This window comes from Dermochelys coriacea, chromosome 8, assembly GCF_009764565.3.
Source record: "Dermochelys coriacea isolate rDerCor1 chromosome 8, rDerCor1.pri.v4, whole genome shotgun sequence".
NCBI lineage: Eukaryota > Metazoa > Chordata > Testudines > Dermochelyidae > Dermochelys > Dermochelys coriacea.
In genome coordinates this window covers 6,236,876-6,251,081 of record NC_050075.1, presented here as the reverse complement: position 1 = coordinate 6,251,081, position 14,206 = coordinate 6,236,876, and the positions used below count along the sequence as shown (strand labels likewise).

At 52.0% G+C, this 14,206-nt stretch overlaps 1 protein-coding gene across 1 annotated transcript in view; it reads right to left on the bottom strand.

The window, feature by feature from the left end:
• Nucleotides 1–8,026: 8,026 nt before the first annotated feature.
• Nucleotides 8,027–14,206, bottom strand: part of FAT2 (FAT atypical cadherin 2) — a 70,362-nt gene continuing 64,182 nt past the window's right edge. The window contains exons 22-23 of the mRNA XM_038413123.2: nt 11,821–12,413; nt 8,027–9,955 (exon numbers count right to left, since the gene is read on the bottom strand). Of these exons, the coding sequence (XP_038269051.1) occupies nt 9,426–9,955; nt 11,821–12,413 (1,123 nt within the window). The 3' untranslated portion in view covers nt 8,027–9,425. The remainder of the gene's footprint in view (nt 9,956–11,820; nt 12,414–14,206) is intronic.

Below are 14,206 nucleotides of genomic sequence, written 5' to 3'. Positions count from 1 at the left end.
GAACTGGACACAACACTCCAGTTGAGGCCTAATCAGCGTGGAATAGAGCAGAAGAATTACTTCTTGTGTCTTGCTTACAACACTCCTGCTAATACATCCCAGAATGATGTTCGCTTTTTTTTTTTGCATCAGCGTTACACTGTTGACTCATATTTAGCTTGTGATCCACTATGACCCCCAGATCCCTTTCCACCTTTCCTACCTAGGCAGTCATGTCCCATTTTGTGTGCGTGCAACCGATTGTTCCTTCCTAAGTGGAGTACTTTGCATTTGTCCTTATTGAATTTCATCCTATTTATTTCAGACCATTTCTCCAGTTTTGTCCAGATCATTTTGAATTTTAATCCTGTCCTCCAAAGTACTCGCAACCCCTCCCAGCCTGGTACCGTCTGCAATGTGAACTCTCTCTGCCATTATCTAAATCACTAGTGATTCCCCCCGCCCCGGGACGTGAGCCAAACCCCCCATTTCTCCCTTTTGACTGACTCCATGGCAACTGCTGATGACATCACGGACACCGAAGGGTGTTAGTGCTGATGTCACCTCCTGTTGTTGGGGAGATTCAGAATCAGCTGAGTTCATGGGGCCCAATCCTGAGTCTCTGATGCTGGTGTAAATCTGCTGAGAGGTCAGAGGAGTGACTCCTAATTGACCACGGTGTAAGAGAGAGCAGCAGTGAACCATGGTCAGTAAAAACCAGCAAGACCTTTAAGACTGGTGCACGCCTGCCAGCAATAGGGAGCTATGAATAGGCGTAGCTGGGGAAGAAAGCAGAGGCCAGCCAGTGAAGCATAGGGGGCCAGGAGAGGTGCTAAACAATCTGCTCCAGCCATCGGCATCAGGGCAATGGCTGCCCTGCTGGCCGGCCCTTCTTAACTCAGATATTGGGGCACAGTGGTGTGGATGGAGGGAGCAGGGGGGGCTGGAGCCACCTCCTCGGTGCCCTGCTCACAATCAGAAGGCCAAGCTCTCAAACCCAGTCTGACTGCTGTCCTGTGTTGAGACAGTTCTCTTGTATTTTGGGGGCACAGTCACAGCGGCCACCCCCAGACTGGTTTGTTGAGCACCCTCCGCTCTCTGCATGACCTTTCTGAAGGTAATGGAGCTGTGGCCACTTCCACCAGGGTGGAGTTTGGCCCTCTGACTCACAGGAAACCATCCAAAAGCGGGATCGTCCTCATATCTGTGTGCAGAAAGGACCCTCCCCACTTGGCTGCTCTCCATCCTGCAGGCTGGGAGTGGTGGTGGTGGTATTGGAGGGAGGGGGAGTCAGCCACCTGTGGGAAACAGGGTCCCCTCTTCTGCATCCCCAAGTCGCCTTTGTCAGGCGGAAGCTTGGTGTGGTGGAAGGGCTGGAGGCAGGGCTAGTGGGGGCATGCACCACTCCCCCTTTCACCTCCCAAGCAATGCAAGAGAGTTAATGCAGCTTAGGCCCCTGCTTTGGCACTATGGGAACTTGCCCATAGGGCTCTAGGGACATGTGCCCGTGAAATAAGCCTGGTCAGTGGGGCCGCATGCTTGGGAGCCAGCCCAGAGCCTCCAGACAGATGACTGGCTCCAGACCATCCTGTGAGACTATGGGCCTTGGGGCTAGACCCTCTCTTCCTTCTGGTCACGATGGGGGACATGGACAACCCCCTATTCTCCTCTCAGACCATTCTGGGAGAATTCCCCCCTTCGAGAGCCCCTCCCAGGGGAAGGGGCAGGCTGGCCTCTAACATTTAACTTCTCTTGTCTTGCCTTTTGAAAAGGGAGGAATGAAAGGGGCCGGGCGCTTCGAGACACATTCAATGTTTCCTCCCTTTAGTTCCGAGCTGACCACCCTTGCCGCAGCTGGTTAGGTACTTGCAGCTTAAAAGTTACATGGTTCTTCACCTGGTGTCTGATGGGTTGGGGAGCTGAGTTCTTCCTTCAGGGGCAGGGAGCGGGGGAGAAGAGAGCGCTCCCTTTTCCAGTGACAGAGCCCTTTTAAAACAGGGGGTGGGGGAGATCATTTAAGGCCCAGCCAGCGTGTCTATTGGCCTCATCCCAGAGAGCCACCAGAGTTTCTGATTGGGGTCCCACTTTCATTATCTTGGTGCGAAGAAAGATTTCCTGATACCGAGCTATAAAAGGCCCCCTGCCCCCAACACATCAGCCCCATTTTTTACATTAAAGCGACGAGGTCGGGGGGGGGGGGAGGAATTACACTCACCCAGAGTGTATCTTGGAAGCGGCTGTTAAAAAAGATCAATTTATTTTCTCTGCACCAACCAAAAGCCGGGGGCAGTAATAAACAGCAGTTGGTCTCTTTAACAAAGGCTCCTTTGCGGAATAAATCTGTCCACCCCCATCCAAGCCCATTTTCAGCACGTGGGGGGGGGGGGAATGGAGGAATGGAAAAGGGGAGGAGGAGAGTTACTTTGATTTTTTTTCCTAGCAAGACCCGTCTCCTTAAATCCCCCGGTGTGACTCATTCCTGGTGCAATTCCATTTCACCCTTCCTTAATGAGAACTGCTGGCTACATCAGAGTGGCTGTAATTAAGGTTGCATTACTGTTTTTTTTCAAAGGGTGACCTTTCTAAATCTTCTGAAATTGACGTGCTTCGTCAGATGCCTTTGAGGTTTGGTGTGCCTCAGAAGGGTGCAGGGTAAGATTTGTGTCCCAAATTTGGGGTCATTTGAATTAGGAGTTGCAGAGATATAAGTGCTGGGAAAAAAATAGCCATTTTTCAAAAAGTTTCTAGAGTGCTGGTTTTTATGGTGCTGTTTGCACAGAATTAGAGATCAAACTCTTGATATGATGCCAGTCAGAATGGTCTCAAGCTGTTGAGTTTTACCAAAGGGGTGTGTGTGGATCCCCTAAATCTTTGGGGGACCCAAACTGAAAACAATATTTCAGAAAATGCACCTTTCTACACAGACGTGTAAATAGAGAAAATCAACCATAGAATTTCCATTCCCATCATTTTCTGTGCTTTGCAACTTGACTCTTGTAAGGGCTCTAAAATCCAAATAGCTGCTCAGATTGCTTTGAAATATGGTGTGTCTCATGGGGATGTGGGAAACGGTCATGAAGTGAGCTGTAGCTCACGAAAACTTATGCTCAAATAAATTTGTTAGTCTCTAAGGTGCCACAAGTCCTCCTTTTCTTTTTGCGAATACAGACTAACACGGCTGCTACTCTGAAAATTGGGAATCATTTGACTGAGGGGCTCCCAAGTTACAGCTCCTTCCCCAGCTGCTTTCCTTCTACTGTCTTGTATTGTTAAACTCAGAGGCACTAATCAAAGGACTGGAAAGGACCTCTAGAGGTCATCTAGTCCAGTTCCCCGCACTCATGGCAGGACTATTATCTAGACCATCCCTGACAAGTGTTTGCCTAACCTCCTCTTAAAAATCTCCAGTGATGGAGCTTCCACAGCTTCCCTGGGCAATTTATTCCAGGGCTTAACCATCCTGACAGGAAGTTTTTCCTAATGTCCAGCCTCAACCTCCCTTGCTACCATTTAAGCCTATTGCTTCTTGTCCTATCCTCAGTACTGGACACAATACTACAGTTGAGGCCTAATCAGCACGGAGTAGAGCGGAAGAATTACTTCTCGCGTCTTGCTTACAACACTCCTGCTAATACATCCCAGAATGATGTTCGCTTTTTTTTTTTGCATCAGCGTTACACTGTTGACTCATATTTGGCTTGTGATCCACTCTGACCCCTAGATTCCTTTCCGCAGTACTCCTTCCTAGGCAGTCATGTCCCATTTTATGTGTGTGCAACTGATTGTTCCTTCCTAAGTGGAGTACTTGGCATTTGTCCTTATTGAATTTCATCCTATTTATTTCAGACCATTTCTCCAGTTTTGTCCAGATCATTTTGAATTTTAATCCTGTCCTCCAAAGCACTTGCAACCCCTCCCAGCTTGGTATCGTCTTCAAAGTGTACTCTGTATGCCATTATCTAAATCACTGATGAAGATATTGAACGGAACTGGACCCAGAACAGATCCCTGTGGGACTCCACTTGTTATGCCCTTCCAGCTTGTCTGTGAACCACTGATAACTACTCTCTGGGAGTGGTTTTCCAACCAGTTATGCACACACAGCTCTTTGGTAAAACTCAACAGCTTGAGACCATTTTGAATGGCATCATATCAATAGTTTGATATATGGTAATGATTGGATGAGTCATACCTCATTGAGATTGATAGCTGCTGTGAATCCACCCTTCGATTAACATAACTAAGGGATAAATTAATCACAAGCCCCAATCTGAGACAAAAGGCGTTTGGAGTGAGTAGCTGGAGAGTGCTACGATATGTGAGCCATGCATGGGAGGAAAGTAATCCAAGTATTTGGGTGGAAATTAGACACATGGCTGCTTCCTGGGAGAGGAGAGGTATCAGGGGCAGAGGAGAGGGGAATAGGAGGTGGGGGGCTTGGGCCTGCAGTGAGGGGACAGGGTTATGGGAAGGGGGATAAATGGGAATCACTAGTACAGGGGAGGGGAGAGGGGTTTTGGGGGTTCAGGTGAGGGAGTGGAAAGGTGGGACACAGGGAAGGGGTGAGTGGCAGAGTAACTGAGGGAGAGTAGGGGCAGGGGCATCTCTCAGCCCCATGTTTTCCCTGCCCATGTGTGTGCCCAGATCTGGGGGGCTCTTGCCCCCCTGGGGTATTTTGAGCTCACTTCCCTGTCCCATTCCTAGGGGCTGGGATATGGGCTCCCTTACCCTTCTGGGGCTGTCTGAGCCCTCTTGCTGCCCTCATGTGTGTTCTAGGATACGAGGGGCCTGGGTCCCCCTTCCTACCTCCCACTCATATGAGTCGGGTTCTGGGGGCACTTGTTCTTTCTGGGAGGGTCTGAGGTCCCCTCCGTAGCCCCCATGTGAGCCAGGTTTGGGGAAGACCTGCCCCTTTGGGTGGGGAGCTGAGAACAGGCATGCTTCAGACATATCACAGGCTCTAAAGCACTCAAGAGGGGGGATGGGCACACCGACTGAGCTGAGTGGAGCAGTTCGTAGGTCTCAGAGCTGCTGTTTCAGGCTGTATCCTCTTCGTGGGGTGTTCTCATTCAGCTGAGACCATCCCACTGAGCTGAACCTCCCAGAGCCTCTTGTGTTGCCTAGGGAAGTGTAGAGGAAAGGCTTTAGGCGGGTTTTATTTTATTTGCATGGCACTAGAGATCTTACTATTGCCATGATTTGGGTCAAAATGGTCTTGATCTGTCCATGTATACCCAAGGGAGGGCCTGGCACCCTCTAACTCTTCAGGGAACCCAAACTGAGATTGGTATGTGAAATCATGTTCCCATCTTTGCTTGCGGAGACGTGCGGTCTGCAAGGGGTACGGTGCAGATGCACCATTAAAGGGTTGCTATGCAGACACTTAATGCTTGCCTGGCTTGTTCGAGGGACCGTCCCAATGCCATTGCCGCGGGGTGAGCGCCTTACCACTGATGTCTCTAGTCCAAACGTTTGTATGCTGTTACAATAAAGATTTAGTAACTCATGTTGCTTGCGACAAGTTGTCCCTGTTAGAATGTACTGTGGTTTTTTTTTGATGGGGAGGCTTACTGTGAACACGGAGCTGACGGAGAAAGAACCAACCACATGGGATGCATGTTAGTTGTTACTTAATGTGCTGTGGGCCCGTGCTCAGATGCTGTGGTGAATGCTGTCTGAACTCCAAGAGCCTGCCTGTCCACTTACTTACTCTGTGAGGTTTCCCTGGACTCTAATGGGGTTACTTACGCTAGAGTATGTGGAGAGAGCAGAATCAGGCCCTGGAGTTCAGATGTGGAGGGTGGTGAAGCACTGGAATGGGTTCCCTAGGGAAGTGGTGGAATCTCCATCCTTAGAGGTTTTTAAGGTCAGGCTTGACAAAGCCATGGCTGGGATGATTTAGTTGGGGTTGGCCCTGCTTTGAGCAGGGGGTTGGACTAGATGACCTCCTGAGGTCTCTTCCAACCCTGATCTTCTATGATTCTATTTAGGAGAGCAGCAAGGGGAGGGATTGGATAGATGGTTCTGCTTTTTGCCCCCAACTCTGTGTGAAACCTTCCAATGCCCGGCTATTGCTCAGGGCCTTCACATCCCCACCTTTGTATCCCTGGGATGCTCATTCGCACCCACAGAGCACCCAGCATAGCCATCTGTACTGGAGAGCCCTGTTTCATGCAGAATGGAAGGGGTTAATACCCAATCATTGCGCTGTCTGTCTCTGCAGCCCAACAGGCTGGCATGGCTGGCGGAGGGGGAGTTCCCTGCTCACTTGGACGGGCACCGGGAGGAGCTGGCTGAATAGTGCCAATAAGTATCCACAAATATTGGTTCCAATAAAAAGGCAAATCTGCTCTGATGAGTATGGCCAGCTCTGGGCCTTTGCTCCCCTGAATCTGTACACATGGGGGTGTTTTACACATGGAAAGCACAAGTCATCCGGATACTCCTGACTGCTGCTCAGATGGAGACTTGTGCCAGAGCAAAGCTCTTGGATTGCCGTCTTGAAATCTTGCATATCCTCCCTCAGTTAACAATCGACCTGATGGCAAACATGCCCCAAGCACACCTGTGGCATAACATTGTCAACTGGAAATGGGGCACTGGACCAAGCCGATACGTGTCCCGTATTTCCTGTTCCACTTGAACAGGATCTAGTGGCTTGTGGGCTGAGACCGCAGTGCTGCTGCCCGTGATCCAGTGCTCAGTGGTTTATGGGGTGATGCTGACTTCGGATGCTGTTCTTCTGCATTGCGCACTGGTATTGCAAGCAAAGCCTCGTGCATCATTGTGTCCTGGGGGGTGTCTGCTTCCTCAGCTGCATTTCCAGAGCCGTCTTTTCCCTGATCCTGGCACGCTCTGCCAGGCCTGCTCCAGCCCTAATACCTGTGGATCAGACACTTCCTTTGGACCAGCCTACCTGTTGCTTCACTCCCTGATCCTGCCATGGCCTTCTCTTTCCAGGGATGGCTGCTGCCCTGAGCTATGTATGCAGCTATAATTCTACCTCCCTGTGCCCTTGTGTGGGCATGATGCACTCCTAGAACATCATTAACCCTGGATGCACTCAGGTCTCCAGTGTCGTCAGGGGATGACAGAGTGCTGTTTGCATTTCTTTGAGTGCATCTCTTGTCCAAACAAACTCTTCTGCCCCCGTGGGGACAACTGTTTCCTATAAGGGCAGTACTGACCCTATGTGAGTCTGAGAACGGATAGGATCATTGTCACTTGCCTTCCTAATACAAGTTAATTTATGTATCAATTCAGGACTTGATAGGTTCTAATAATGCCAGCCAGTGAGCACCCTGGACAACTTTTCTCTCCCCTTGCCCAGTTATCTGGTTTCTGAGTGGGAGAGAATGAATGTTCCTTTGCTCGGGGGGCTGTGTATGTCCTGCTTTGTGGCTCTCTTTGGCCTTGGTGCGTCTCAGGTTTCTGACCTACTGTCTAGTGGTGCAAGAGTTTGGGTATGCAACTTAGGGGTGCTCGTGGGGGTCATGTTGCTTGCATCATGCCCCCCATGTCCGACATGCAAGGGCTTCAAGCTGACCGATGAATGAAATGAAAAGGGAGTCTCATGTGAAGTGTCCCGTTTCCTGGAAAAATCGCTCTCCTCTGACTGAAGTGGGGATGTTTACCAAGGGCATGAGTCCTGATCACTCCCCGGGTGACACTGGGGGCTCTCTAGGAAAACATGTAGGGAAGCTGGAGTTTTGTTCCTGGTCGTGTGTGACCCCAGCACAAGCTGCTCACACTTTCCCCACACTTGTTATCTCGGCTCTAGAGCTGGGGCCCGAATCCATGGATCCAAAGGCCTCCAGACTTCGCGGGCGTTTGAAATCTGAGACGGATCCAGAGCCAAAATTTGCAGGTGGTCTCCGTCTTTAGAACGGGTTCAATCAACAGCCAGAATCTGATTGCACCTGACAGATAAGGCATTCAGATCCAAATTTTGCACCCCACGCCTGTCTTTCCTCCAAGCTAGGCAGCTGCCTGACGTTTACAAAGGAGCCCCAGTGAGTTTTCAAGTAAAATAGGAATACAAAATTGCCTCTTTTTTTAATTGCTTTCAAAAAGTGACCAAACAAACAAAGACAAACTTTCTCAGAGAAACAATACATTCCCAAGTACAGGGCAATCGAGGCGAATCCCACCTCTCTCGCCGGGGGGGACCTGGGAGGAACCAGCGCACTGTCTCCTCCCTCGCTGACGTGCGTATATTCACGGCTGCACATACACACCTTGACACGCGCGCACACACTCGCACATGCACAGGACGCACTTTCACATGTCTGTGGGTCATTGCACATAGTGAGCTGCTGGAGTGCAGTCAGCAGTTCTTTCTGGGGTCTTGATCCCCAGGCCAGGGCTTGGGCAGACTCTGAGTGGAGATGCTCAGCAGCACAGGCTGGGTGGAGTCTGGGCATGAGCGAGCCAGTGAGAACCCCAGGGTCCCCTCTGTACCCAGCAGCCTTTATGAAGAATCCCACTTTATATAATGACAACGGAGCCATGTCCCCAGCACGAGGGATGCTGCAAATGTAGACAGACGACCAGTAACACTTGCGGTGCAGATGTAGCTTGGCAGATTTCCAGACGGGAAGGTGCTGAAGTAATTGTCCAGTCAAACACCTACCTACTTTGAATTCAGGCCTGCCTCTATATCTTGTGCCTTCTCCTGCCAGCAACCTGTGGTATCTCATGATGTGGGTTAGGGAGGCGGGATTCTTTGCTCAGTTTCTCCTGTAGAAATGGCCATTTTTCTGGGCTCTTTACAGGTGCAGGGAGACAAGCCCAGGAATGAACTAATGTAATGGCTAAATTCCCCCTTCTCATGGCCATGGGGGCGCCAGCCCTGAGGATGGACGGCATCAGGGGCAGGCTGTCGTCAAAACTTCACAGTTCTGTTTGGCCCACCTTAAACCCTTGGAACCAGGCACAAGAGACCTCTCCATGCCACCCCTCAGAGACATAGCTCATCTCCCTGGACTACAGTGAGGCACCAATTCAGTCCCACCTTCTGCTACCCTGGCAACGGATTGTCCCAAAGGTCTGTGGTCCTCTCTCCTGCTGCCAGGCTCCATGCCCAGGGCCGGGAGAGGTGGGGCCTCCATGTCTAAGGAAGCTCTTGGCATGAAGAATGACTTGCTATCAGCGCCTGTTGGCATCCGAGGAATTTCCTTTGTGTTCCCTGGCACTGGCCTTTGTGGTTTTTTGCCAAGCTGAGTGAGATCTATTTCGGAGCAGCAATAGGAGCGATTTAAAGAACGCCAGGGACAAGAGTCCACGCTATATTACAGCCCGACTGCACACGGGGAAGCTGTTAACGGGGGATGGAGAGAGTTGTACGTCCCAGGAGAGAGAGGACCAAGACAAGGTTACTTCTCCCTCCGTACGCGTTCCAGTCACAGCTCACGCGGCTTTCTTCTCGTTTTGAACATGCGGCCCCATTAAAACATCACCTCCTCGCAGCTTCCATAGTCACTTTCCACCATGTCAGAGCCCTCGTAGTTCGGGGGTGGCATTGCCTGGGCCCTAGTGCTGGGCTGGTGCCCCACCTCACAGTCTGCGTAGGATGGCTGGGCCACGCTGAGGCGCATGCTCACCCTTTTGTAGCCAGCATCCGGAGGGTAGGGGGTCCCCTCGCCCTGCAGCAGCTGGGAAGGGTAGTAGCTGATGGCGGTGTATTCGTTCTGGCACTGGGAGGCGGGCAGTTCCATGGGGTCGGGTGGCAGGAAGTCCTCCAGGTTCTGGTTACTGTAGCGTGGCGGGATGGGGGCCCGCTTATTGCTTTGGTCTAGTGGGAAGGGAAAGCCACCATAAAGACCAGGTGGTTCAGAGTCTACTTGGGGCGGAGGAGGAAGAGGAGGAGGATGGGCAGATGGCAGAAGAGGGCCTTGAATAATGTCGTAGTGGGGATGGTCCTGGACATCCGATGGTTGGTACCTGGGCGGCCAGTAGGTCGTTTCTGCTGGATATACTGGAATAAAATCAGAACCAGGTTAATAGCTGTCCATAGCCATTCCTACTTGGAATCAGAGCAAGGTATGGCTGGAAGGGGCCTCAAGAGGCCATCTAGTCTATCCCCCATGCTGAGACAGAATTAAGTATATGCAAGCATACATCTAGTTATCCAATAGCTCTCTCTCTCTCTCTCTCTCTCTCTCTCCATCCATACAAATCTGGGTATACTGGAGAGAAAGGAAGAGAGAACAAGTAGAAAAGAGGGGTGTAGTGGGTCAGATGTGAGGGGTGTTGGCAGGGCTGGGGGGAATAGCTGGGTTTAGCAGGTCAGGATTGAGGGGTGTTGGCAGGGCTGTGTGTGTGAATAGTTGGGTGCAGCTGGTCAGGTGTGAGGGATGTAGCAGGTCAGGAGTGATGGGTGTTGGCAGGGCTGTGTGTGTGTGTGTGTGTGTGTGTGTATATGTGTGAATAGCTGGGTGTAGCTGGTCAGGTGTGAGGGGTGTTGGCGGGGCTATGGGGTTGTGGGGGGAATAGCCAGGTGTAGCTGGTCAGGTGTGAAGGGTGTAGCGGGTCAGGAGTGATGGGTGTTGGCAGGGCTCTGTGTGTGTATGAATAGCCGGGTGTAGCTGGTCAGGTGTGAGGGGTTTTGGTGGGGCTCTCTGTGTGTGTGTGTGTGAATAGCTGGATGTAGCTGGTCAGGTGTGAGGGATGTTGGTGTGGCTCTGTGTGTGTGTGTGTGTGTGTGTGTGTGTGTGTGTGTGTGTGTGAATAGCTGAGTGTAGTTGGTCAGGTGTGAGGGGTGTGGGCGGGGCTATGTGTGTGAATAGCCGGATGTAGCTGGTCAGGTGTAAGGGATGTAGCAGGTCAGGAGTGATGGGTGTTGGCAGGGCTCTGTTTGTGTGTGTGTATGTGTGTGAATAGCCGGGTGTAGCTGGTCAGGTGTTAGAGGTATTGGTGGGGTTGTGGGGGGAATAGTCGGATGTAGCTGGTCAGGTGTGAGGGGTGTAGCGGGTCAGGAGTGATGGGTGTTGGCAGGGCTGTGTGTGTGTGTATGAATAGCCAGGTGTAGCTGGTCAGGTGTGAGGGGTGTTGGCGGGGCTGTGGGGTTGTGGGGGAATAGCTGGGTGTAGCTGGTCAGGTGTTAGGGGTATTGGTGGGGTTGTGGGGGGAATAGTCGGGTGTAGCTGGTCAGGTGTGAGGGGTGTAGTGGGTCAGGAGTGATGGGTGTTGGCAGGGCTGTGTGTGTGTGTATGAATAGCCAGGTGTAGCTGGTCAGGTGTGAGGGGTGTTGGCGGGGCTGTGGGGTTGTGGGGGAATAGCTGGGTGTAGCTGGTCAGGTGTTAGGGGTATTGGTGGGGTTGTGGGGGGAATAGTCGGGTGTAGCTGGTCAGGTGTGAGGGGTGTAGCGGGTCAGGAGTGATGGGTATTGGCAGGGCTCTCTGTGTGTGTGTGTGTGTGTGTGAATAGCTGGGTGTAGCTGGTCAGGTGTGAGGGGTGTTGGCGGGGCTCTGTGTGTGTGTGTGTGTGTGTGTGTGTGAGTGAATAGCCGGGTGTGGCTGGTCAGGTGTGAGGGGTGTTGGCGGGGCTCTGTGTGTGTGTGTGTGTGTGTGTGTGTGTGTGTGTGTGTGTGAGTGAATAGCCGGGTGTGGCTGGTCAGGTGTGAGGGGTGTTGGCGGGGCTGTCGGGTTGTGGGGGGAATAGCCGGGTGTAGTAGTAGGGACTAGACTGCATGGGGAAGGCTGTGGCACAGGCTTGGATAGCATCTGCCCATACTACGCTGTCTCTGGTCAGTGCCATTGGCCCTTCACAAGCCTGCAGCCCGAATGCATTGAGGAGTCATCTCTAGCAAGAGGATGGGGCGCGTGGAGGGGGAGCACTGACCCATCTGCTCCCTGCCCCAGGAGCTCTTGATGATGGACTCGTTGTCAGAGTTGGAGGAGGGCGCCCCAGATGGGAGGTTGGGGGCCACGCTGCACACGATGGTGCCCCGGGGTTTCTGGGCATTGCCCGAGCTGAAGGTGACAAACTCTGGCGTAGGGATGGGCTTGTGAGGCTCCGGCGTGCCCCTGTCCAGGTTGTTGTGCGGGCCGTTGCTGAGGATGTTGAGCTCGATGGGTGGCGGGGCGTGCGTGGCCACCCCCACGCTCTTGGAGAACTCGCTTTTGGAGAGCAGGTCTGGGTCCTCGCTGGCCACAGGCTTGTGGGCCTTGGCGGGGCGGCAGTAGCGCCTGCGGACAAAGGCGAAGGCCGCCGCCAGGATGGCGATGCCCAGCACCCCAGCGACGATCTCACCGATCTCCACGGGACCCATTCCCCACTTGGCAGGCGTGATGTCGGGGGTAACGAGTCTCTGCGTGCAGAATGCCCCCTGGTACTCCCCGGTGCAGATACAGCGGACAGAGCCACCGGCGTTCACGCAGCGCCCAGCGTTCTGGCAGGGGTTGTCCTGGCATTCCTCAGCCACCTTCTCACACCTGCAGCGGGGAAGGGGAAGGGAGACACCGGCCGTCAGAGCTGGGGACACCTGCTAGAAGCTCTAACCAGTTGAAGCAGTGAGGCTGCTCCACACAACTGTTCTCAGAGCCCCAGCACCCGCTAGCACAAAATTATGCCCAGCCTCAGTTGCCTGCCAAGAACCAGCCCTTCGGTTTAAGAGAGGCTGTACCACCACCAGGGATTTTGTGGGACTTTTCTGTCAATTGGGCTCCCAAGTTCTCTAGCTTGGAGGGAAGTGGGGCCAGGCTGGGGAGCCTGTGAGGTTGATTTCTGAATGGGCCTTTCTCTGGAATGTGGTGTGTTGCTCCTTTAGTGATAAGGTGAGGAGGGGCCCACAGGGAAGTGTTCCTGGCAATAAGTTAAAAGATAGTTTTCAGGGAACAGGAGCAAAGTTGCCTTTTCTCCAGTTCTGCCAACTAGTGGGAGAATTGTGGGGTGGGGCAGGGGAATGGCCAGCTTGGACCCCAGCCACCTTCGTTTATTTTATACCCATATTTGTGCTTCATTTGGTCTGGAGTAGCTGCTTTATCCCCATTTTTAGTCCTTTCATGGTAGCACTGGCTACCCTAAAGTTCCTTCTCCCTGGTTTTCTGTAGGGTGGTGCACTACCCCGTCATGCCACCCAAGCAACCCTGAAAATGCCTCCACTTCCCTCAGCCATTTGGTACATTTTGCCACACCGCAGAGACGTAAAACAGATGATTGCAATGCCAAAGGCTAAGGGACAAAACTCCTCTTTCCAAAGTTCAGAGGAAGATACTTCTCCAGTACACCCCTCTCCTTTGCTGGGGAGAACTGGGTGCTTGGAACCTGTCCACTCTTGAAGTCTCTGATAAATCAGGCTAGGGAATCCAGGGACACTCTGAACTACATTCATCTTTAAGAAACCTCCTCAGATGTAGTTTACCCTAGCCGATCTTCCCAAGGGAAGCTACAGATGTTTGCAGCCTGGAGCAAACATCTGGGGAGTGTCCAGAGTAGCTCTGACAAATGCATGAATTTCTAGAAGCTCTAGTAAAGACCAGCCCTTAGGTACTTAGAGATTTTATGAAAAGTCCGAGGAATCAAGACCAAAATACTGATTACTCTTTTCCACCCCCATTAAAAAACCTGACACTCTCCCATCCCTGAATAGAACACGAATCCCATCAACTTCAAAATGATTCTAGAGCTCTGAACTCCTTCAGGGCTCGAAAAGATGGATTTGGGATCCTCCCACCCAGTCGCAACAGCCCTCCCACCCTGAACTGGTGCCTTTTTTATCACATTACTTTTCTTTTTCAGCTTCCTCTCAATACCTTCTCGTGCATAACGATTTATTTAAGGGAGACACTTGCACACCCTTTAAGGTTACCTCCTTATGCTAAGCAATCTGTTCCATCTTGCATTTAGCTGTGACACTTAGAGCACCTTTCCCAGAGCTGCAGAAGTGCTCCGGGTAGCTCGAAAGCTTGTCTCTCTCACCAACAGAAGTTGGTCCAATAAAAGATATTACCTCCCCCACCTTGTCTGACTAGAGGGTGCAGCTTGTTTCAGGTGCAGCAGTGCCACCTGGTGAGCAGTTGCATATTTTCCCCAAAATCGGGTGAGTAATTTCAACCTTAATATTCACCCAAGAGGCCGTCTACATGCTGGGCAGCTTTAATTCACGCAGCAGAGATGTGCTAGATCCACTCGCATTCAACTTGAGCTGGGCTCTTTCGGCCATGTGTGTTGGGGCAGGCAGGAGCAAGGAGCCCAGAGTGGGACATGTGGTTACAGCAGGCGTAAC